Below are 24,604 nucleotides of genomic sequence, written 5' to 3'. Positions count from 1 at the left end.
CCAAAAATGAAAAATCGGTCATTAATTACTTACCCTAACATCGTTCGACACCTGTAAGACCTCCATTCATCTTCGGAACACAAATGAAGATATTTTTGTTGAACTCCGGTGACTCAGAAAGGCCTTCATTGACACCAATGTCATTTCCTCTCTCAAGACCCATAAAGGCACTAAAGACGCCGTTACAAAGTCCATCTCAATACAGTGGCTCTACAATAATTTTATGAAGCGACGAGAATAGTTTTTGTGTGCAAAAAAATCTAAATAACGACATAATGTGATGGGCCAATTTCAGAACAAAGCTTCGAATGGTTATGAATCAGTGTATCGATTCATGATTCGGATCGCCAATGTCATGATCCGAATCATGAATCGATAATGTTTTGATTATGATTATGATTCATAATGTTTCGAAATTTTGTTTTGAAATCAGCCCATCACTATATAAGTCGTTATTTCGTTTTTTTGCGCACAAAAACTATTCTCGTCGCTTCATAAAATTTTTGTAGAGCCACTATAGTGAGATGGACTTTGTAACAACGTCTTTAGTACCTTTATGGGTCTTGAGAGAGGAAATGACATTGGTGTCAATGAAAGCCTTTCTGAGCCATCGGATTTCAACAAAAATATCTTCATTTGTGTTCTGAAGATGAACGGAGGTCTTACAAGTGTCGAACGACATGAGGGTAAAGTAATGAATGACAGAATTTTCATTTTTTTGGGTGAACTTACCCTTTAAGCATGGACTGAGAAAGAATCCCAGAGAAATGATAAAGTAATCCACTGGGTGGTTAACTGGGTCCATCTGATGCTCTCTGTACCATAAAGTGAACACATTCCACTTTAAGGCATACGGTTTCCTTGTGGAGGGAGCTCTAGAGTTTAGGATGGTCTCAACAAACTCAGCTGAGAAACCGGCAGTTAAGAGCTGATCCCCCTCACTGGCCAGACCCAAAACTTGAAGCAAACAGACCCACTTCCACTTGGCCAAACTTTCTCCAAACCTACTCAACCATTTTGGGATAGAGTCTGCTTTCAGATGTTGGTTCCCAGGGATGTACATTGCTCTGAGCGACAGCCCTAGAATCACAGGAGGACCTTCTGCGGCAGTCGGCACAGAGGGCGTGACCTCAAAGGACCTGAGGTCACGCCCTCTGTGCAGACTGCCACAGAAGGTCCTCCTACAACCTTCTGTCCTCCTACAGAAGGTTTGTACTACAACATAATAGAACCTGAAGTCTGGGAGGAAGTACCTCAGCACTAAAAGTACAGCCACAATTTCCAGGCAATGTATGTGCCACGAGAGATGATGTTCTCTCCACAGACCCCTTGTGAAGCAGCCCACCAGCCTGTGAGGGACGCATCTGTTGTCACTGTATTCTGTTGTCAAGGCGCCCCCCAACAAAAGACCTTGAGACAGGAACCATGGTTTCTTAATTTCATTATGACATGGGTATGAAGGCATCTGTGTAAACTTTATCATCCAGAACGGGTTTCCCCTCAGTGAGAACCCCCTGTTACAGATCCAACACAGCAGGGGTCTCATTTACAGCAGGCCAAAATGTATCACATTGGACACTGCTGCTTGCAATAATCGTCATTTGACACCAGCACTTGTTCGAAATATAGTTGTCAGCAGTGGACAGCTACTAGCGGATGCTTTAACAGCAAGAGTTTTGTCTTACCATCTTCAACGTATTCTGTACAGTTTCAGTTCTCTCAGAAGACATCTCACTGATTCTCTGTGAAACCTTTGGAATTATTACTCTGGCTTAATAGGATGAAGGTTGAAATCTTGTGCGAGGCAGCGACTGCAATTTTCTGTGTGTCCCACAAGGGACAGGACTTGTCATGTATAACACAGAACCACTCAAGAAGAAAATGATGGATTTCACAGTTTGGCCTGTCTCATGTCTGTGCATTTTGACTTTAGTTTGTTTTGAGGGATCGCAAGGGAAGAGAGGAAATGTTTTATCATGATGATAGTCTCTGACACTCCTGAACTTGTTAATCATTTGACATTGAAGACTTACCTCTAGGTAGATTATGACGTCACAGTTGGGAGACTTTTGAGGTTTCAGATGAAGCAAAGATGTTTTGTAGCACTCAAACATTTACCCACCGTCATGTTACAAACCTGTATGGCTTTAATAGTTATTTTTAAGAATTACAGACCCGCTGATGTTCATTGTACAGACAAAAAACTTCCTCATGTTCTACAGAACAAGTAAGTCATTCAGGTTCGAGAGTGAGTAAACGATGACAGAATTTTGTTGTAGGGTTACTATTGTATTAATTCAAGTATGCTTATTCCAAATATGACTATACTCAGATTAAGTTATATAAAGATTCAGTTTGCTTTTACTGTTCAATAGTATTAATCATTACAGCCATTGTAAACATAAACTGTGATTTCGTAATGTACAATAACCTTTCCATTCAAATAATCATACAATTGGTGGTTATAAATAAATATGAGATTTCCAAAGAAAGTCTATTCTAAGAACTTGATTGAAGTTTCCTCAGCAAAATAACAAAGAACTGGGTGGTGGTAAATGCATCCAGTTATCTATGCAGTTCTTGCTCTAGAAAGAAGCATGGCTCTCTTCACAGCAAGACACCAGCATTCCTACTCAGAAAAACAGATGCATGAAAAAGAATTGTGAGCTCTTTCGCATCCATCCCAAAGCACCTTTTACGACCCATCCACATTAAAAACCAGAATACACAGAAAAGAAATCCCTTGATTCCCATTTACATACTTTTATTTTTTCCACGATAATCTCACCATTATGTCACAGCGGCGGCATCTTTCTCATGGAAGGTCTGCTGTTGGGGCCCTGTTTCCTATAACGCATCAAATGCACACTTGAGGCTCTAAGCTGCTCTGTATCCTTTTAGATAGAAAAACAACAACAAAATGAGGGAACGCCTCATTGAAGAAGAGAAAACACAGCTTTTTGTTTGTAATTCCCTGCTTAGCATTCTGGGAAAACTGCTGTGAGATCGATGTAGCTGTCAATCTCAGGCCCTCTGTGACTTTGCTGATAGAAAAAAATGACTTGAAAGAAAAAAGCAGAGTTCTTTTTTTTAATGATTAATAATATGGTACTTGTTGAGGAGAGGAAGCAAACCTGAAGAAATATGGCAGTCAGGAAGATTTATTATGGGAGTCAGATGGGAGTAGTCTTGGCGTGGAACTGAAAATCTGTATCCCTAATTGAATAAGTTAACAAAATGGGCAATGCTGATAAATGCAGTCTGCCAGAGGGAATTATATAAATCAAAGATTCAGTTATGTCTGTATATACAAGCATGCAAGCATTGATACTATTTGATAGAATGCAAGCATTGCCCTTTAGGCAAAGTTGTACATGTTGCGGTGAATATGTTTTCAATGAACATATTCTACCGGCATACGACTTCATGAAGTTGTCATGAGCAAACATTTGAATATCGCATGTAATCTGGATGTTCTTTTTCTGTATCTTTATATATATATATACAAATCCCAGTCTTAAAGGGTTAGTTCACCCAAAAATGAAAATTATCTAATTAATTACTCACCCTCATGTCGTTAGACACCCATAAGACCTCCGTTTATCTTCAGAACACAAAAGAAGATATTTTAGTTGAAAGCTGATGGCTGAGAAAGGCTTCAGATTGGCCTTCATTGACATTCAGTAAATTTTTTACTCGAAGAGGAGTATTTGCATTTTTTTGTTCATCCGCACATATTTGAACCGGAGTAAACAGATAATGAACTAGAAGAGATGGAAGCGCCTGCAACACAAACACAGCCACAAGCTAACGTTACTGTTAAACAGAGAGTAATGGACCTGGGCTGTGATGAATTATTCATAGTCTCATGTTTATATAGTAACTCAGTAATATAGTAAATAATGTACTTTACATATTCATCAAAAGCATTATAACATTTTAAAAAATGAAATCATATACTACATTGCTGTATCGTTGCTTTATCCCTTAACAATCTCCCCATTATGATTTCACTCATACCTCTTTGCTTATAAAAACAGGCTGGGCCCAGCTGTTGATTTCAGATGTCTTCGACGGTGACCACATTAGAAATCGTCTGGTGAAAAATGTGCACCGCACAATTTCAACTGCTTGACGTATCCAACATCCTGATGGTCAGCCAGCAGCCATAGCTTCATGGGTTCAGTATCATTCCATGGGAAACAGTGAAATGTGAGCCTTTCATTTTGCGGTGCACTTTTAAGTTTACTTGGTCGATTCTCACAGTTCGGGCATCCAGGAAGTGCACACTTTAGCCGCCCCATTTTGACCGCTAAACCACGATCAGTGTAGAATTGCGTCATATTCTCGCGCATGCGTCGTGGTACTTCCTGAGTTCACGTCCGAGGCATACACGGAAGACAATAACTTGGTGGATAAAGTAGTCATTTCGAGTTTTTTTGAGCACAAAAACTATTCTCGTCGCTTAGTGACATAACTGTACAGCACCTGCAGTGAGATGGACATTGTAACGACGTTTTTTAGGGCCTCTATGGGTCGAGTGAGTAAAAAATGTACTGAATGTCAATGAAGGCCTATCTGAAGCCTTTCTCAGCCATCAGCTTTCAACTAAAATATCTTCTTTTGTGTTCTGAAGATAAACGGACGTCTTATGGGTGTCTAACGACATGAGGGTGAGTAATTCATGAGATAATTTGCATTTTTGGGTGAACTAACCCTTTAATTGTGAAAATAGGGGAGATTTAAAGGGATCGCTCACCCAAAAATGAAAATTCTGTCATCATTTACTCCCCCTCAAGTTGTTCCAAAACTGTATGAGTTTCTTTCTTCTGCTGAACACAAAAGAAGATATTTTATAGAATGTTTGTAACCAAGCAGATCGATTGACACATTGACTACCATAGTAGGGAAAAAATACCATGGAAGTCAATGGTTGCTTTGTCAATCTGCTTTGTTACAAACATTTTTCGAAATATCTTCTTTTGTGTTCCAAAGATGAACAAAGGTCTTATGGGTTTGGAACGACATGAGGGTGAGTAATTAATGACATTTTTTGGGTGAACTATCCCTTTAAGGCCAGCTTTTGAATAATTATCAACATTTAATTCTGGTTCTCAAATCTAATTTCAAGTAGTTAGTCTATTCATTAGTAGTGTGGATTTTTCAGTGACACTTTCTGCAGGATACATTGTTATGCCAGTACTTGGAATCAAGTTATTGTCCTTTATTAAATTATTCAACTCATTTGTTCAAAAACATTGAGTCATGAAAAAGTCTTTATGAGTGAGGCATTGAATTATCCATTCAAATACCCTGATTCATCCAGGAACTAAAATAGCAACTGTGTTAGGAGTGAGTCATTGAATTATTCGCTCAAGTGATTTCTTCAAAAACACTGATTCATTCAGGAAAGCCCCCACAGAGAGGCTCAATTATTATGTTGTGGTTTCGTTTGGAACTATTTTTATTGGCAGAGCAAAAATAGACAAAGTAATGACAAATACTGTGTCTAAGATGTAAGGCCCCATTTACACTAGTGCATTTTAATTTTAAAACATATAACGTTGTGTGTTATGTATAACAGCTATGTTACGCCTGTTGTCTATACTACACCAGTGTTTTTGAACTGAGACTTTTGAAAACACTGCAAACCCCATTTTAAAACATTTTAAAAACTCTGGGGTTGCGGAGGTTAAGCTACCAGAACACAATGATAACAGAACAGGGCTGCGTTTCCAAAAAGCATCATACACCTAGTTGATAGTAGAGACCGTTTTAATAATAATAATAATTGGTTACATTTATATAGTGCTTTCCTGGGTACTCAAAGAACTTTACATGGAAGGAGGGGGGATCTCCATAACCACCACCAATGTGCAGGCCTCACTAACACCTCTTCCAGCAGAAACCTAGTTTTCCCAGGAGTTCTCCAATCCAGGTACTGACCAGGCTCAGCCCTCCTTAGCTTCAGTGGGAAACCAGTCTTGGGCTAGAGGGTGATACGGCTGCTGGTAATGCTTTTGGGAAACGCAGCCCAGAGCCATCGCTCTCAGTGGGTCTGTAGCTTCGACGACCGTGTAAACAATAACACAGAGTCCTTTTTCACAGCCATTGTGCAGTTAAACACTGTATTTTATAATACTGCAGCTGTCTACATAGTCAAGAGGCAACTGTTCAGTGTTTACACTTATACGCACATGCCAATTGTGCCCATTTTTGGTCATGCAGTGTAGACAGAGATTGTTTCTGAAAAGCAATGGATATGTCCACATAGATGAGGATAGTTTTCAATTTAAACCGCCGTTTTAAAACTAAAACGCACTAGTGTAAACGGTGCCTAAAATACTCAATTAATGGACTTTAACTAAAAAAGATTCCCAAAGTGAGAAACAAAAAAGATTTTTTTTCTAGGAACTTCTAGAATTCTGATCCTTAAAAGACCACTGTTCCCCATATCCAGGTATGACATAAAATGCCAACAACAACAGCGTAATTAAATAATAAAACATGCTAATCAGCAGAGAACCGCATTACTGGCAGAGACATAAAGGTAGACACAGTGTATAGAAAACCATTTTAATATTGATTTGCTTCTGATAAGGCTGCATATTTATCTACCAGCGCTACTTTAATTGCACATCTACTGATGCCAGTAAAGAGAAATGAAGCCCGCCTTTTTCTGACCTTTTGCACCTTTGAAAACAGAAAACTAAAACATTTTAGTGTGAAATTCTAAACGATAATGGCATTTGTAAATTGTAAGCTGTCAAGCATTTTAAATATTCTTTATCTCTTAAAAACTTCATCTCATCTACTCTGTGACATGGACCCAACCAAACCGGGGGCTTCATTTTTCTGAACTGAATCAGGTCTTTGTGCATTGACAGAATGTTAAGTTATCATGATTATCACCTTTAACAAGCTGAATGTATTCTATTTTGTTGTATTTATGAACCCTAAACAAGCATGATGAAGCCTATCTATTTTCAGAACAGGACAGAACACACTGGATCATGGACTGAACTGAACAAAATTAGAACTGCCAACAGGCAATTATCAATGGTAATCTAAGTTCCAATATGTGACTGGCTTATTTTGTTGGGCTGGACTTCATCACACTGATATCTTTGGGAAATTCACTAAGAATGAGTTGCGTCTAAGGACAGAGGCAATTATTTGCACTGTTTGCAGTGTTTAAGTGCCTGATTCTTACAAAATCAGACAACAGAACAAAAGCACCTGTGTATGGTGCCATTTACAAACTTGCTGGCTGCTTCGATGTGTATAGGTTGTGGAGGATACAGTGGACTACCATAATTTAATGTACTTTTGGGATTGTACAGCACAACTGAAAGTGTGATCAACTACTCTGCACAGCTGCTCTTCTCTATTTGATTATTATGTATTGAAGTACTTCTGCAATGTTCACTAGAAAATGAACATAAAGTCATTTACTATTTAATTTCTTCTGGCGGTAGTAGCACAACGATGATTCCACTAGGTAAATAGGTTTCAGAATAATTTTCACTGAAAATGAATGACAATGACTAAATTCTTATAGTGTAGAGCTATTCAATTGCCAAAAAAGTGCAAATCGTGTGCAAAAGTGTTGCATCTGTTTAGTGAATTTTCCCCTTTGTTTTTCTGGAACTAAATCTAATTTTAAGCAACAAATGCAGGATTTCCATTACATCGAGAGAATATGTATTTCCACAGACAGCCTTAAATTAGGATTTAATTTTACGCCTTATTCAAGTAACCAAAACAATGAATACAGTCTTAATTCAAACCCACTAAACAGGTTTAAGGGCATGTTAGATCTTCATATGTCGTCTTTTAATATGTATCTATATGTATATATACAGAAATATATACAGTTACTTTCATTACAAAGCTCCCACAAAGTACATTGAGCATGCCGACAAATAAAAAGATATCTGGCCCAAGTAGGTGTAGACAGTGAGGTGACCTTTGACCCGGGGGAATTCCAAAAACGAACAGCGCATGGACACTAGCGGAGAGCGGTAAACTCAGAAGTGGAGGGAAATAGCAGGGCTTCACGAGCTTTCAGTCTATTACCAAAGCCGGCGTGGCAACAGAACTACAAACTGATCAAGGGATGGGAAAAAATCCCACCTCATTTTCACAGACCAATGCTTATCCATCATGATCCTTCATACAGACGTTCACAGCTTATATCGGGATTGTCCAGTTTACTTAGGGAGGTAAAGTCTTCAAATATAATTTGAAATCCAGTAAACGGCTCCCCTAAGCTGTATGAGTTTAGAACCAGAGGAAGGTGGTCAGGAGAAACGCAGAAAATCGAGAGAACTGGACACAGACGCTGGAGTCCACAGCATTGGGCTCACTGATCAAAAACACAGATTAGCCTGCTTTATTTCTATTTTTTCATATTCCTTGGCACCGAAGGAGCAAATCTTGTCTTTATCCCCAAGAATGTCATTCTTTATTGCTCAGTCACAGGTAATCCAGTCAAACACCCCTTTGAATTAATGGTTTCGTCCATTCTGACAGAGAGAGAATCCACATTCACTGCCTGTGAAGGAGCTTTTTGTTAGGTCCGGGGATGAATCTGAAAAAAGACAAAAAGGAAGAGAAAACACACAGGCTCGCTTAGAACAAAGGTGAAGAATGATTCCCAGAAAGAATGACTACATTTTAGAATCACAAATCAGTAAAGACAGCTCCTTTGTTCTGTGGACCTATTGTCCATGTAAGGATGATTTTAATCTGTCTACCTTATACTGGTACGAATCTGTCTACCACACACTGGACCGATTGGCAGTGTGTGCATGAATGTGTACGTGTTCATGTTGATCGGCCATCTGCAGTCTCACATTTCTATATGTTCCATGTTTACACTGCTCAGTGAAAAGAGCTCAGTAGCATTGCCAAGAGGAAAGAAGATTCTTTTCTTCCTCCCCGTTTCTCCATCCCTCTTTCTGTGACTTCAGGGACCCCTATTTAGTCTGTCTGGTAAGTGTGTCTTGCTCTCAATGCAACATTGTGCTTCACTCAGAGCGTTATTAACGATCCGTCCTCTCCCTCCTCAGATTGGAGGAAATGCACAATAACAGCCACAGTCACTAACGATTAGCCAATCTTATGTCAGCGCAAATCGTCTTTTGATGTGCTTCCCAGAAAGCTTGTCGCTTAACGAACATTATCACAAAAAAAACAAAAACATCACAGACATGCCACATCTGTCTGTCTGTCTGTCCGTCCGTCTGTCTGTCTATCCGTCTGTCCATCCTGTCTATCCAATAGTTCTCTCTATCTGTCCATTAGTTCTGTCCATCTGTCTAATAGTCCTCTCTATCTGTCTATAATTCTCTCTGTCTGTCGATAGTCCTGTCTATAGTTATGTCTATCTGTCTATAGTTCCATCTGTCTGTCTGTCTGTCTATCTGTCTGTCTGTCTGTCTATAGCTCTGTCTATCTGTCTATAGCTCTGTCTGTCTATAGTTCGGTCTGTCTATAGTTGTGTCTATCTGTCTATAATTCTGTATATCTGTCTATAGTTCTGTCTATCTGTCCATAGTTCTGTCTATCTGTCTATAGTTCTTTATATCTGTCTATAGTTCTCTCTATCTGTCTATTATCTATCTGTCTATAGTTCTGTCTGTCTGTCTGTCTGTCTGTCTATAGTTCTGTCTATCTGTCTATAATTATGTCTATCTGTCTATAGTTCTGTCTATCTGTCTATAGTTCTCTCTATCTGTTTATAGTTCCATCTGTCTGTCTGTCTGTCTGTCTGTCTGTCTGTCTGTCTATAGTTCTGTCTGTCTGTCTATAGTTGTGTCTATCTGTCTATAATTCTGTCTATCTGTCTATAGTTCTGTCTATCTGTCTATAGTTCTGTCTATCTGTCTATAGTTCTGTCTATAGCTCTGTCTATCTGTCTATAGTTCTCTTTATCTGTCTATAGTTCTGTCTATCTGTCTATAGTTCTCTTTATCTGTCTATAGTTCTGTCTGTCTATAGTTCCGTCTGTCTATAGTTGTGTCTATCTGTCTATAATTCTGTCTATCTGTCTATAGTTGTGTCTATCTGTCTATAGTTCTGTATATCTGTCTATAGTTCTGTCTATCTGTCCATAGTTCTGTCTATCTGTCTATAATTATGTCTATCTGTCTATAGTTCTTTCTATCTGTATATAGTTCTGTCTATCTGTCTATAGTTCCATCTGTCTATAGTTCTCTCTATCTGTCTTTAGTTCCGTCTATAGTTCTGTATATCTGTCTATAGTTCTGTCTATAGTTATCTTTATCTGTCTATAGTTCCGTCTGTCTATAGTTCTGTCTATCTGTCTATAGTTCCGTCTGTATATAGTTCTGTCTATCTGTCTATAATTCTGTCTATCTGTTTATAGTTCTGTATAACTGTCTATAGTTCTGCCCATCTGTCTATAGTTCTCTCTATCTGTCTATAGTTCCATCTGTCTATAGTTCTCTCTATCTGTCTTTAGTTCCGTCTATAGTTCTGTATATCTGTCTATAGTTCTGTCTGTCTGTCTATAGTCCTATCTATCTGTCTATAGTTCTGTCTGTCTGTCTATAGTTCTGTCTATCTGTCTATAGTTCTGTCTATCTGTCTATAGTTCTGTCTATCTGTCTATAATTATGTCTATCTGTCTATAGTTGTGTCTATCTGTCTATAGTTCTGTATATCTGTCTATAGTTCTGTCTATCTGTCCATAGTTCTGTCTATCTGTCTATAATTATGTCTATCTGTCTATAGTTCTTTCTATCTGTATATAGTTCTGTCTATCTGTCTATAGTTATCTTTATCTGTCTATAGTTCCGTCTGTCTATAGTTCTGTCTATCTTTCTATAATTATGTCTATCTGTCTATAGTTCTTTCTATCTGTATATAGTTCTGTCTATCTGTCTATAGTTATCTTTATCTGTCTATAGTTCCGTCTGTCTATAGTTCTGTCTATCTGTCTATAGTTCTGTCTATCTGTCTATAGTTCTGTCTATCTGTCTATAGTTCTGTCTATCTGTCTATTGTTATCTTTATCTGTCTATAGTTCCGTCTGTCTATAGTTCTGTCTATCTGTCTATAGTTCCGTCTGTATATAGTTCTGTCTATCTGTCTATAGTTCTCTCTATCTGTTTATAGTTCTGTCTAACTGTCTATAGTTCTGCCCATCTGTCTATAGTTCTCTCTATCTGTCTATAGTTCCATCTGTCTATAGTTCTCTCTATCTGTCTATAGTTCTGTCTTTCTGTCTATAGTTCCATCTGTCTATAGTTCTCTCTATCTGTTTATAGTTTTGTCTAACTGTCTATAGTTCTGCCCATCTGTCTATAGTTCTCTCTATCTGTCTATAGTTCCATCTGTCTATAGTTCTCTCTATCTGTCTATAGTTCTGTCTATCTGTCTATAATTCTGTCTATCTGTCTATAGTTCTGTCTATCTGTCTATAGTTCTGCCCATCTGTCTATAGTTCTGTCTATCTGTCTATAGTTCTGCCCATCTGTCTATAGTTGTGTCTATCTGTCTATAGTTGTGTCTATCTGTCTATAGTTCTGTCTGTATATAGTTCTCTCTATCTGTCTATAGTTGTCTATCTGTCTATAGTTCTGTCTATCTGTCTATAGTCCTATCTATCTGTCTTTAGTTCTCTTTATCTGTCTATAGTTCTGTCTATCTGTCTATAGTCCTATCTATCTGTCTATAGTTCTGTCTGTCTGTCTATAGTTCTCTTTATCTGTCTATAGTTCTGCCCATCTGTCTATAGTTGTGTCTATCTGTCTATAGTTCTGTCTGTATATAGTTCTCTTTATCTGTCTATAGTTCTGCCCATCTGTCTATAGTTGTCTATCTGCTTAGTTCTATAGTTCTCTATGTTTGTCTGTAGTTCTGTCTGTCTGTCTGTCTGTCTGTCTGTCTGTATGTCTGTCTATCTATCTGCCTGTTTGTCTGGCATGATTGTTTTTATAGACAATATTTCTAAAGCATCAATCCATCTGATTTAGAGCTAGGTGGCGTTTTTATCATAAAGTCGTGATGTCAGTAGTGCAATGAAGCTAATTAAATGCTCAAGCCTGTGGCTTCGCCCTCAGCGCATCAAGCATATGCTGACATTTCCCCATCTTGGTGCGGAGGAAGGCAACCAGGTGTGAGCCACAGATTGAGAGAGAGACATAGACAGAGACAGAGAGAGTGACTGGGGACAGAAATTAGAAGCACCCCTTAGGGCCCCCCATAACCCAACAGATAGACAGCTATCATGCGGCAGAGTACGCTCCACGTGCTCCCATCATCCCGGGCAAGGCAAGGCAGAGGAGGAGGAGCTGTCCATCATAACGCATCCCCTCTGGAAAGGGACCAGTTCATGCCAATCAAAAGAGGTTAGACTACCTATGACATCACACCATACACAGAACCCTGGCTAACATCACTTCTGTGGCATTTCACCAATACTAACATGAGACACAAGGAACACAGCTTCTTCTTTGACAAAGGATGCAACAGCCTCTTTGTTTAAAATAATCCAGCTTAATGCTTATTCTATATACATTTAAACGCTGACAGCTCTGTGCCAGAATTCATTTCTGTAGTCTTTTGTGCTTTTTGTGCCAAGCATTTTGTTTGTTTCTAAGCCGTTTGTTCCTTGTCTTTCCTCTTTAAAATAAAAGCCTTTGTATGCTGTGCAACTTCCAACCCCCACATACTACGGAAGAAGCAATATAGTGACCCTGATGCAATTTGTCTTCGGCTGTCTGATAGTATGTATGGCTCTGTCTCTCCCAATGCGGTTTGTTATAGCGGACTCTATGCAAATGCTGCCATATTTCCTCCATTTCTGCTCAGGTGTCCTCTACTGTCTGCTACTGCCTCCACTGATTGGCTGGATTCAGGGTTAAAAGCACACCCCAACGACATTCGCCATACACCTTTTGCATTTTAATTCTAAAACGATATTTCAATTTTGTTGAGCATGCTCCATATACTAAAAATTGTAATCTGGTTTAGATTATGCAGCTGCCGAATGTGACTATTAAATGAGGATAGCATACAGCAAGACTCCAGACAGCATGAATGTGTTAGAATTAATTTAATGTGACATTGACAGCTGAAAGAGATACAGATACAGTCAAGGCTCTGGGTTCAACTGCACTCTTGGGACAAACTGGCTTGATCATCGCATGATTTAATCTTAAACCATCACTTGGCAGATTAGATTCGCTCTGAATAACCACACAGATGGGGTTCTTTGAACAGTACAGGTATCTTGTAAAAAGCCTTCTGTTAAGAACGTGTCTCAGAGACATACCTGCGGACCAAATCTGTCTCGGAGAGGAAACAGCAAGCCATTATATTTTCTCAGAATGTTCTGAGAACTGAACATGCTGTTTTCTTGTAAACATTTATTTGTATGTGAATCATGCAGACTAGGGAATAACAGAATGTATGATTGAGCACCAAAAGCGAATCCTTTTTAGATAAATGAAAAAAAAAAAGTTTACTGAACTAACTGGTTTGATTTAAATGCTCACATACCCTTTATACCAACGTGATGTTGTTCTAGGACATGTACATTTTGTGCAACAACATCTAAAATGTATGCATTTTACAGAAGTGAACTATTTTAGAGACATACAATATGTTTCTGAATCATTTTAGCTTAAAGGGTTAGTTCACCCAAAAATTAAATTTATGTCATTAATGACTGGACTACGACTTTATTCAGCATTGCCTTCTCATCTGGGTTTGTGTTCAACCCTCAAATAAAGATTAGAATGCTTATGAATCAGCGTATTGATTCATGATTCGGATCACCAATAAAACGTGATTTCAGCCGTTTGACACGAGATCCGAATCACGAATCAATCCGCTGATTCATAACCGTTCGAATCTTTATTTGAGGACTGAAAACAAACCGGAAGAGAAGACAATGCTGAATAAAGTCTTAGTTTTTGTTATTTTAGACCAAAATGTATTTTCGATGCTTTAAGAGATTCTAACTAACTAACTGATGTCACATATGGACTACTTTGATGATGTTTTTATTCCCTTTCTGGACATGGACTGTATAGTGGGCATACACTTAGATACGCTGTCAGACTAAATATAAAATATGTTAAACTGTGTTCTGAAGATGAACGGAGGTCTTACTTGTGTGGAACGACATTAGGGTGTGTCATTAATGACATACATTTTATTTTTGGGTGAACTAACCGTTTAATATAACATTGAATTCATGGAATTATTTTGAAGGTTGATTGTATTGTATTCATTTATAGTGTTCAATCCAATCACATTTATTTAATGCATTCATCTCAAGGACCTTCTGCTGCCATATTCAACCCGTTTTGAAGTATTCCATCATTTTATACAAGCCTAAACTCTATGATTACAATTGTAAAATGTAACTATACAGGTATATTTATAATATAAATATAATATGAAGGAATTTGATTTTTATGTTTCTAAATCAGTGCATAATTAAATACATTTTAGATGCTGTCAATATGTCCATATTGTACATTTCAGTGTCTATTTGAACATACAACAACGCATGTATACATTTCTATTAATACTAATGAGACTTTGATGCTTATGCCAAAATTGTGCTGGCCTCAGACTTTCGAGACCAGCTGGTTTTAGGGGTCGTTGCTGACGCGATTCATCCAGCCTGGAGTGAATGGCTCCCAGCTGTATAGTAGCTACAGATTGAGTCCATCTCTCCTCTCAAATGAGGCAGATGATGTTAAACATAAACTGGGGGATAGACTTCGTCTTCTTGTGTACGTATTGATTTTGTTTGTATATAAAGGATCTGAATGATATAGCCATTAGGAACAGGTAGGGTGAGGGTGTCTCTCAGCCTCTCTCACTGTGTGCCTTCCTCAAAAGAGGCCTGCCTTGTCTGGAGCTACAGGCAAGGAGGGATCCCTCTCTGTAAGACATAAAGAAAAAAAGAGAAAAAATGGTGTCAGGCACACGCTCTGGCTTTTTCTTACTCACATGCCAAAGAGAATGGACGCCACGCCAGCGTTTGTGAGTAAACAAGCGTGTGTGTGTAAGCGTGGGTTCTTGAACTGCAAAGTAAAAGTTTTCAGAGCAAACCAAATACTGCAAGTGATGGTTTTAGCATTTAGCTTTGCTTTTTGTTTGTCCTGATCATAGACAAACGTGGCCGGATTGCCTTAAAAAAGGAGTGTATAGGGTCGGGATGGGGGATGAAGGGTGACCGAGCCAGTAAGATGGTCAGATGTGTTTGCAGAAAGCTAAAAAAACAACTTTCCAGTGGGGCAGATCAGACACTCCAGATCAGACACTTACACATTACTCAGACAGGAAGTGCACACCTCGCACATGCACAAACCTGCACACCTCAAAGATAATGGGATAATGTTGGGAAACCCAGAAACAAACATGGTAATCAAATCCTCGCCATGCCCAGGAGCTTACAAAACGGGAGACAATGGAAGCTAACAAGGGAAAATACTGATTTCAGCATTATGCACTTATTACCGACTACATGGTCACGCTTGAGCCCTTTTCGCTGTGTGTGTGTGTGTTAGCACGCTCATTAATTTGAGTCGGTTCCTGCATGGGTGTGTGTGATTGTGTGTTTGCATGCACGCAATTATGCTGCATTAGTACAATGTCGCGGTATGTTTTGGAGTGTGCGGTTGCACGCGACAAAGACGGTTTGCCTGTGCATCTGCTTCTTCATCGGTTTGTATTCGGTAATTACTGCACCGAGTACCGCGTGCACATTTTTCATTATGTTAGTGCATGCGTGTGCTGATAAATTACGCTGACGGGAGAATAGACACTGGAGGAGGAATATATTTGTGGCTTTTTAATCATCCGCAGCATATAAATATGCTCACAAACACAAACACTGACTCAGCAATAATTATGTTTAGCAGTGTGATGATGTTGATGAGCAGTGATTAAAATGTGCATGCCTAATCATACGGCTCAAGATGTTTAAAAAAAATGGAAACACCAACCTTGATGAGGAGAAGGACGCCGCTGAGCTTCTGGTGAGCCACTTTTGGTGGCCCTCAGAGCTAAAAAGCTGAATACGGCTGGGTGTTCTGGGAAAGAAGATATGAGTTTAATATCAGGAGCAGTTTTTCCCGCCAATTACTCATTTTCACAGTTCAAAAGATGGATAAATATTATTCGTTCCTTTACAGTTATTTATTTTTTCCAATAAGAAATAATTTACCTTAAAAGGACACAAGCACACTTTTAAGGACACAAAAGGAGTAATCCACATGATTTGTATGCTATATTTCTATATAATACTGTATTATTTGTGAGGTACAAATCAAACTTTTAGTCAGTTTTAAAATATTAATCTATACCAAAGCCCACATCCAACTTCCGAATTCTGAAATAGTACATTGGATGCTAAAACGGCACTGGTTATGAGTGTGTAATAACCAAACGTAATGCGCTGTATTTGATTTTAGACAAAAATGAATGCAAATTTTGGATAGACATGAGCTTTGCGGCAAGATTATCAGTGAATATTGAGTTTTGAATAAGAATCAGAAAATAATAGGTCTGATGATCTGTTCTTCACAAATCTGTCATAGGACTTCAGAAGACTCAATATTCTTAATATAGCACTTAAGGATCACAATTATGGTTGTTGTAAGGCAATTTTCTACTTATGTAATCCATATAAGAATAAAAAAAACATATGTGTTTGGGACAGAAAGTATACGTAAGCATTTTCATTTTTATGTGAACTGTCATTTTAAGCTTGACATAGGTGGGCACATTATTTGACTTATTCTATTTAATGATATTTTTACACTAATCATGGCTTTTTCTGGTTCATTAGGTTTGTATACATGATCTTACCTTGGAAATCTCGAAAATCATCCGGCCACCATCGGATTCCCATAAGCAGGGCTTGGGATAGTTTAAACACGTGCAGATGCCAAAGAGGGACCGAACCCATTGTAATATTATCTACTTGTGTTCACTGTCACATGACTCTCACAGATCCGCTGTCTGTCACCTCTCTACTGAATCAGCGCATGGGAATACTGATCTGCTCATCAAGTTTCAATATTGTGTCATGCATACTTCCTGTCAGAGTTACGGTGTTTCCTTTATTTTTGTCTGACTTGGTCCTAATGTCTTAAACTTGTTATTTAGTTTCTTTTTTCTTAAGTTGAGCTCTGCACAGCATCCTTCATAAGGCTGCATGCGACTAAATGAAGAGGATGTGTCTCCTGAACACGAGCTACCGCCACATCAAATCAAATCATGAAGAATAAACAGGTTAGTGAGGTCCAGAGATGTGTCCCTCAGTCTAACGAAACAATCTTTCTTGTTTCTGAATCATTTAACGAGTAAAACTTCTGTTTTCAGAACATGCGGGCGATTACATTTGATTTAACTTTTCTTTTAAAATTGATCTGACAATATTGTATTTGTTTTGTGTGTGTGTGTGTGTGTGTGTGTAAAATGATGGTCAGCATGCTCCGAGCCCTCACCCTCGTGGTCTTGATCTTGTTCCCAGAGGAACACATCCAGCCAGAGTTGTCTGGTAGTGTCTTACACTCCTCTCCCTCCAGACACGGCTCCATCTCACACCACCACTTCCCAATCACGATGGAGGCTGCAGAAAAACACACACGCACGCACGCACGCACGCACGCACGCACGCACGCACGCACGCACGCACGCACACACACACACACACACACACACACACACACACAGAGAGAGACATGTGGAAAAATTAAGTCTATATCGGATTTATTGAATTCATCTTCAGCAATTCGACACTTCTTGGCTTTTCAAACCGTTAAAGGGGGCGTGAAACACTCAGTTTCAGTCAATCTCATGTCAATCTCTACTCTTCAGTACCTATAAGAGTAGTATTGCATCCTTCATATCTCCGAAAAGTCTTTAGTTTTATTTTATTTATAAAAGAAATATAGGCTGTACCGAGTCTTTCCGGAAAAAAACGAGCACCTGGAGGCGTATCGTGTGGGCGGAGCTAAAGAATGATGAACGCGCACAAAGCGGTGACGTCCTCAAGCGTGGAGAAGAAAACGCTACCCTAAATAAAGCATAGCTATCAATCAGATTCAACTAATACAGATATGATCCAGAATCAGATCCAGAGGCTGAAATAAATTGAACATGGGAAGCAACAAACACAGGACGTCCGTCTCTGTGGTATGTACTGTATTTAGTGGCCTGTCAACACTTGTGTGTGTTTACTCGCAGTTTATGAGGACATGATTCAGTTTATGGACTATTGTATGCGATTAAACCTTAGCAGTAGCAAGCAAAACGGTTTTGCACGTCAGACTAGTGTAACGTTATACACAGAACAACAATGGAGTAACGTTAGCACATTTGAATGACGAAGCACGCTTTGTGAGAACGCTAGGTTTATGTTTGGGTGGTTTTACAATAAACAAACTGACACCTATATTGGTCAGCTAAACAAATGTATTTAAACACACACCATAGATCGCGTACTCCTTTGATAAATTAACTAACGTTATACACGATCGTGTTGTTTACTGATGTTTACTTACGCGATGATAGCCAACAGCACAGACATTTGAAGCAGTTTTACTCACCGCCTGCTTCCAAAGCAGGACCGTGAACCTTTATCGTCACCGCTCCATCAAAAACACACTTCTTTGGTAACTGTTGATTTCGTGAAGTCCTGTAACAGTAGTGACCGTGCAGATCCACTTTTGCGACAAGAATGTGATGGTAACACATTTGCCCAATAAATCCCTTGATGTGCAACAAAAATGTCTTGTGACCTTTCTTTCACAGAGGATATGATTGTATAACTGGACTAACCAGCAGACCAATTTCACTGCACAGCATCTCAAAATTGGCTTGGTCATTCTTAAATGCCTGAGCCAAAGTCTGTGATCAAAGTGACAGAACTGTCTCACGCGATTGACATCCCAAACGCCAGGCATCAGCCCGAACGCGAGATAACATGACAGTGTTTATTGCATTTTGCTTGCACGCAAAAAAAAAAAAAAAAAAAAAAGAGCCCAAGGGACTTCCACAGTTGCAGTAACTTCCATCATTTATTAAAGTTATTTAGCACCAGGAAGTGACAATTTTGTTCCCTTGAACACATGGGATGGACCAGGTGCTTTATCCACAAATATTTTATGTGATATTCTAATGTTGTGTGTAAGTTAAATCTGTAGCTACTGTTCATAATTTATCATGGGTTAGAAATTAAGGTAACAATTAATTTTAAGGCAGCTGCTATTTACACCAAGTGCAAATAGCGATAGATTTACACTAAAGATGCGTCCCAATTTGCATACATTGCACTATTCTATTAACGGAAAAAACAAAGTGTGGAAAATTGGACACTTCATGCATTCAACTAATGAAGATTTAATCACGTAGTGGAGGGGGACGCACTACCAGATTCTGATGTTGAATAACAAAATAACCATGTAAAGTGCATACACTACACGGTTGAGTACATAGTGCATACGTACATAGTGTATAAGTGCATAGAGTATAGTGCATCATTTTTGGACACAGCATAGCTGTAGATGCTGTTTACTAAGTGAAATAGCACACAAAGTGAAAATAGCAATATATTCTATTTAAATAGACCATATAAAAGTAGCAGTTCTTTGCAATAATAATAATTTCATACAATTTATACTTTATTTTGACAGATACATACTATTTGCAACTCAGTATTGTTGTACATTAACAGGATAATAATAAGAGTGTAAATTATTATTTTTATTTAAATTATTAAATGGATGCTGCATTAATGGGACACTAAAAGCTCTCCCTACCTACCCCTAACCCTGCTCAATAAGTGCTTTTATTATTATTAAAAAAAAATTACGCACTTTATTTCCACTTTTGGAACATTTTCTTAATTTTTTTTGAAAGCAAATGCATTTCCGATGTGATTTGTGATGATAAAAAAAGGGAGAAGAGCGAGCTCTGCAAAAGGAGATGTGATCCAGGGTAGATCGCGACATAACCAAGGATTTTAAGCCTTACGTTTTACTGACTGCACCATTGAAGATCTTGTTAAAAAAACAGGCGTTTTTAGGCAGAGCTAGTGCGAACAGCACTTGCCAACAAGGCACGCTATGCTATTTGCACTTGGTGTGAATAGACACTGTTATTTTAAGGTGACAGTTACATTTTACTCAAATAATATTAATTAACTACGGTTAGGGTTTGGTTTAGAGTTAAGTTATGCATAATTTATTGTTATTACTATATTAAGTACAAGTTAGTGATGTGTGATTACATCACCTTAAAATAAAATGTTACCACAATGTATCCTGGGCATTCAGGTTTCAAGATTTTGCACTGTACTTTTGTAAACCCATGGGTTACCATTCTTATTTGCATATTTATGAGGTCAGTAACATTGATTGAACTCACGACAGGTACGTGACCAGTTTTAATTTGATTGTCAGTCTGTGAAAATGTCACCATGTAAATCCATTCTGCCTGTTTTGGGTTACCTGAAAGAGCACATGGAAGTGTTTGTGACTGAACAAAGCTCATGTTTAATAAGGCAAGAAATATTTAGTTTATGATTGGTTGTGTTTTAATATTCTAGTACTGTATTTCACAACGCACAACTCATGCTGACAATGTAGCACTGCAAAATCTAGTATAAGGTATTATAATCTAGGGTTAAAAGTACTGTGGCATTAGCATGAGTTGGTAACCCAGGTTTAAATCCAATGTGAAAAGTCTTTTATTTTACTTTGATATTTCATTGAATTAAAAAAAAAAATATGTCGTTTATTATGAAATTAATATTTACTGAATGACATTTGCTGAACATTTTCTCTCAGGCTAAAAGCAAAACATGAAAAAACGAAACAAACAAAAAAACACTTCTAATGAGTTTTGAGTATGTATTTGTTTGTGTACGTGTCAGGGCGCATTCAATGCTACACTACAGAGAGAGGAAGAAGAAATGTGCCGAAGACGGAAATGCAGGGTGCCTCGAGTCACCATGTTTTCCCTTGACGAAATGAGCATTCAAAATGTTTCCCACAGTTTCAGTGTAGCTTCTGTTTCAAAGCAACACACATCACAGTAGGACATCTTTTCAATGACCATAGTTTTTTAAACAAAACAGTATAAAGGTAAGGTAGGGGGTTTCTTAAACAAAGAGTTTCAAAACATTACTTTTTCTGCACTGTTCATACAAATATGTAGGTTAAAGGTTTCCTTCCTCCAGACATTGACAATTCTCTAGCTGATGGTGTACTCATTTTGAATTTGAATTGGAAAAATGGCCATTTTAAAATCATTCATGTCAAATTCAGCATACATTTCAGCAAAAATGTACATATGTCATCATTTAACTTAATTTTTCACGCACACATGCACACGGACGCGCACACACGCACCCAACAGTTTGGTAACCATTTACTTCAATTGTGGACACAATTCCCAAAACATCTTCTTTCATGTTCCTCACAAGAATGATGTCTATATAAGTAAATTATAAAAGAAGTTTAATTTTTTTGGGGGGTGAACTATCCCTTTAAGTCTGTCTGCCAACAAACCTTATTTTCAACTGTTCTTGTTCTTGATGTAGTGAAGAGGATTTTCTGAGGTAAATTGTTTGGGATTTGAAAGTTAAAAGTCCATCTTAGATTTCATTATTCTGTACATTATCTTTGCTGTCTGTCACCAAGGTTAAAAGGTAAAAATTAATCAATATAAAGTCTTAGCGCAATCCTCACTCATAGCTTCAGCTAAATCCAAGAAGAGGCTGACTCCTTTCTCCTCACAAACACACTCTTAGCTCACTGCTTTACATCCTTCAGATTTTAACAGCAGCTTTTCAGTCTTTGTGAAATCCTCATTCTACTTTTCTCACTTCCCTGAGAATCAAAGCGTACACTTTCAGTATAGATATGCAAGTGAGAAAGCCTGGGCAAAGTTCCTGCTTCCTGTAGACCTGTTCATAACATACAGGGGGTATGGAAAGTATTAAGACCCCCTTAACATTTTCACTCTTTATTTTGCAGCCGTTTGCTAAAATCATTTAAGTGATTTTTTCTCTCTCATTAATGTACACACAGCAGCCCATATTAACAGAACAACACAGAATTTTTTTACATTTTTGCAGATTTATCAAAAAATAAAAACTGAACTGAAAAGTATTCAGACCCTTTGCTCAGTATTTAGTAGAAGCACCCTTTTGATCTAATACAGCCATGAGTCTTTTTGGGAAAGATGCCAAAGTTTTTCACACCTGGATTTGGGGATCCTCTGCCATTCCTCCTTGCAGATCCTCTCCAGTTCTGTCAGGTTGGATGGTGGACGTTGGTGGACAGTCATTTTCAGGTCTCTCCAGAGATGCTCAATTGGGTTTAAGTCAGGGCTCTGGCTGGGCCATTCAAGAACAGTCACTGAGTTGTTGTGAAGCCACTCCTTCATTATTTTAGCTGTGTGCTTAGGGTCATTGTCTTGTTAGAAGGTGAACCTTCGGCCCAGTCTGAGGTCTTGAGCACTCTGGAGAAGGTTTTCGTGCAGGATATCCCTGTATATGTCCACATTAATCTTTCCCTAAATTGCAACCAGTCGTCCTGTCCCTACAGCTGAACACCTGACACCCCCACAGCATTATGAACAAAAACAAAAATGTTCTGAAAGAATCTTATTCAGGTTTTTTTTTTTTTTTTAGCAAATCTCCATGCAGGCTTTCATTTGTCTTGCACTGAGAGGAGGCTTCCGTCAGGCCACTCTGCCATAAAGACCCGGCTGGTGGAGGGCTGCAGTGATGGTTGACTTTCTACAACTTTCTCCCATCTCCCGACTGCATCTCTGGAGCTCAGCCACAGTGATTCTTCTTTGGGTTCTTCTTTATCTCTCTCACCAAGGCTCTTCTCTCCCGATAGCTCAGTTTGGCCGGACGGCCAGCTCTAGGAAGGGTTCTGGTAGTCCAAAACGTCTTTCATTTAAGGATTATGAAGGCCACTGTGCTCTCAGGAACCTTAAGTGCAGCAGAATTTGTTTTGTAACCATGGCCAGATCTGTGCCTTGCCACAGTTCTGTCTGTGAGCTCTTCAGGCAGTTCCTTTGACCTCATGATTCTCATTTGCTCTGACATGCACTGTGAGCTGTAAGGTCTTATATAGACAGGTGTGTGGCTTTCCTAATCAAGTCCAATCAGTATAATCAAACACAGCTGGACTCAAATGAAGGTGTAGAACCATCTCAAGGATGATCAGAAGAAATGGACAACACCTGAGTTAAATATATGAGTGTCACAGTAAAGGGTCTGAATACTTACGACCATGTGATATTTCAGTTTTTCCTTTTCATAAATCTGCAAAAATTTCAACAATTTTGTGTTTTTCTGTCAATATGTAGCGATGTGTGTACATTAATGAGAAAAAATTAACTTAAATGATTTAAGCAAATGGCGGCAGTATAACAAAGAGTGAAAAATGTAAGGGGGTCTGAATACTTTCTGTACCCACTGTATGTAGTTAGTGGGAAAAAATGCCACAACATCTCAGGATTCAAATTCACACTCTTTAATGTGGCTTGACAGATCACTATATCACTGTCTCTTCCTCTTTACAAGTTATTGCATAACACAAATGAGAGACTGATCACATCTACATTTTTCAGTTGGCCAAATGTAATTTCTGTGAATTAAATTGCATCAATTCACAGAATTTCAATTCGGTCAACCGTATTGAAACATATATCTAAAGTTACAATTTTTCTCAAATTACACAATTATATATTAAGACTATGTCATACACACGCACGCACACGCACGCACGCACGCACGCACGCACGCACGCATGCACGCATGCACGCACGCACGCACGCACGCACGCACGCACGCACGCACGCACGCACACACACACACACACACACACACACACAACCATTTGACTAATACACCCCCTACTGTAGACACAAGCCTAATAGTCACCACAGATACCTAAACCCGACTGTGTTATCTGTCCCATAATTCCTCACTCTTACACACACTAGCCCAAGGTTCATTAAACACTAAACTCCCTCTGGTCTGAACAGGATGGAGAGTGATTACCACAGACTCTTCCTTTTCCTTTACCTGCCACTTTTCTGTACAGCTCAGTTTTACTGTGTACCATCTTAATCGCAGAGCAATTAGCGGTCAGCAGGGGTGTATCCACTTTTTTTCCCGGTTTCAGATACATGCCGATTGTGTTGTGTTACGCAGAACGAAAAACTGTAGTTGATACACAGAAGGGATGATATATTAGTTTTTTTATAGTCCACCGTTGAAAAACAAATGGAAACACCCACTTGAATAGACAAACTTGATAAAACTGTGATAAAACACAGTATGACACACTACACAAAATGTTGTATTATTTTTAAGACCAGATATTACACAGGTGTTTTGCCACAGGGTGCTTGTTCTCAAATGTAATGTTCCTGAGCTCAGGAGGCAAGAGGAACCAACAAGCAGCTTTTTCATTACAAGGATGTGAAGGATTTATATTCAGACACTCAAAATTTTGAAGCCATTTGAAAATGAAAATCCTAAAGTAATACCAGCAAAAGGCAAAAAGCAAAAAAAAAA

At 38.6% G+C, this 24,604-nt stretch overlaps 1 protein-coding gene across 3 annotated transcripts in view; it reads right to left on the bottom strand.

The window, feature by feature from the left end:
* Positions 1–6,562: 6,562 nt before the first annotated feature.
* LOC137058390 (chemokine-like protein TAFA-1) overlaps positions 6,563–24,604 on the bottom strand; it is a 253,145-nt gene continuing 235,103 nt past the window's right edge. The window contains exons 4-6 of one of the 3 annotated variants that reach the window (XR_010900674.1): positions 17,505–17,629; positions 15,999–16,085; positions 6,563–8,593 (exon numbers count right to left, since the gene is read on the bottom strand). Coding sequence is in view for 1 of the 3 variants with exons in the window: in XM_067431643.1 (XP_067287744.1) it covers positions 8,576–8,593; positions 17,505–17,629 (143 nt within the window). In the remaining 2 variants the exon portion in view is untranslated. Of the gene's footprint in view, positions 8,594–13,884; positions 14,933–15,998; positions 16,086–17,504; positions 17,630–24,604 lie in introns of those variants that run through there. The other 2 variants (XR_010900675.1, XM_067431643.1) reach the window with 2 other exon arrangements.

The sequence above is a fragment of the Pseudorasbora parva genome, chromosome 22 (assembly GCF_024679245.1).
Source record: "Pseudorasbora parva isolate DD20220531a chromosome 22, ASM2467924v1, whole genome shotgun sequence".
NCBI classification, from domain to species: Eukaryota; Metazoa; Chordata; class Actinopteri; order Cypriniformes; family Gobionidae; genus Pseudorasbora; species Pseudorasbora parva.
This window is presented reverse-complemented; position numbering and strand designations above follow the sequence as displayed.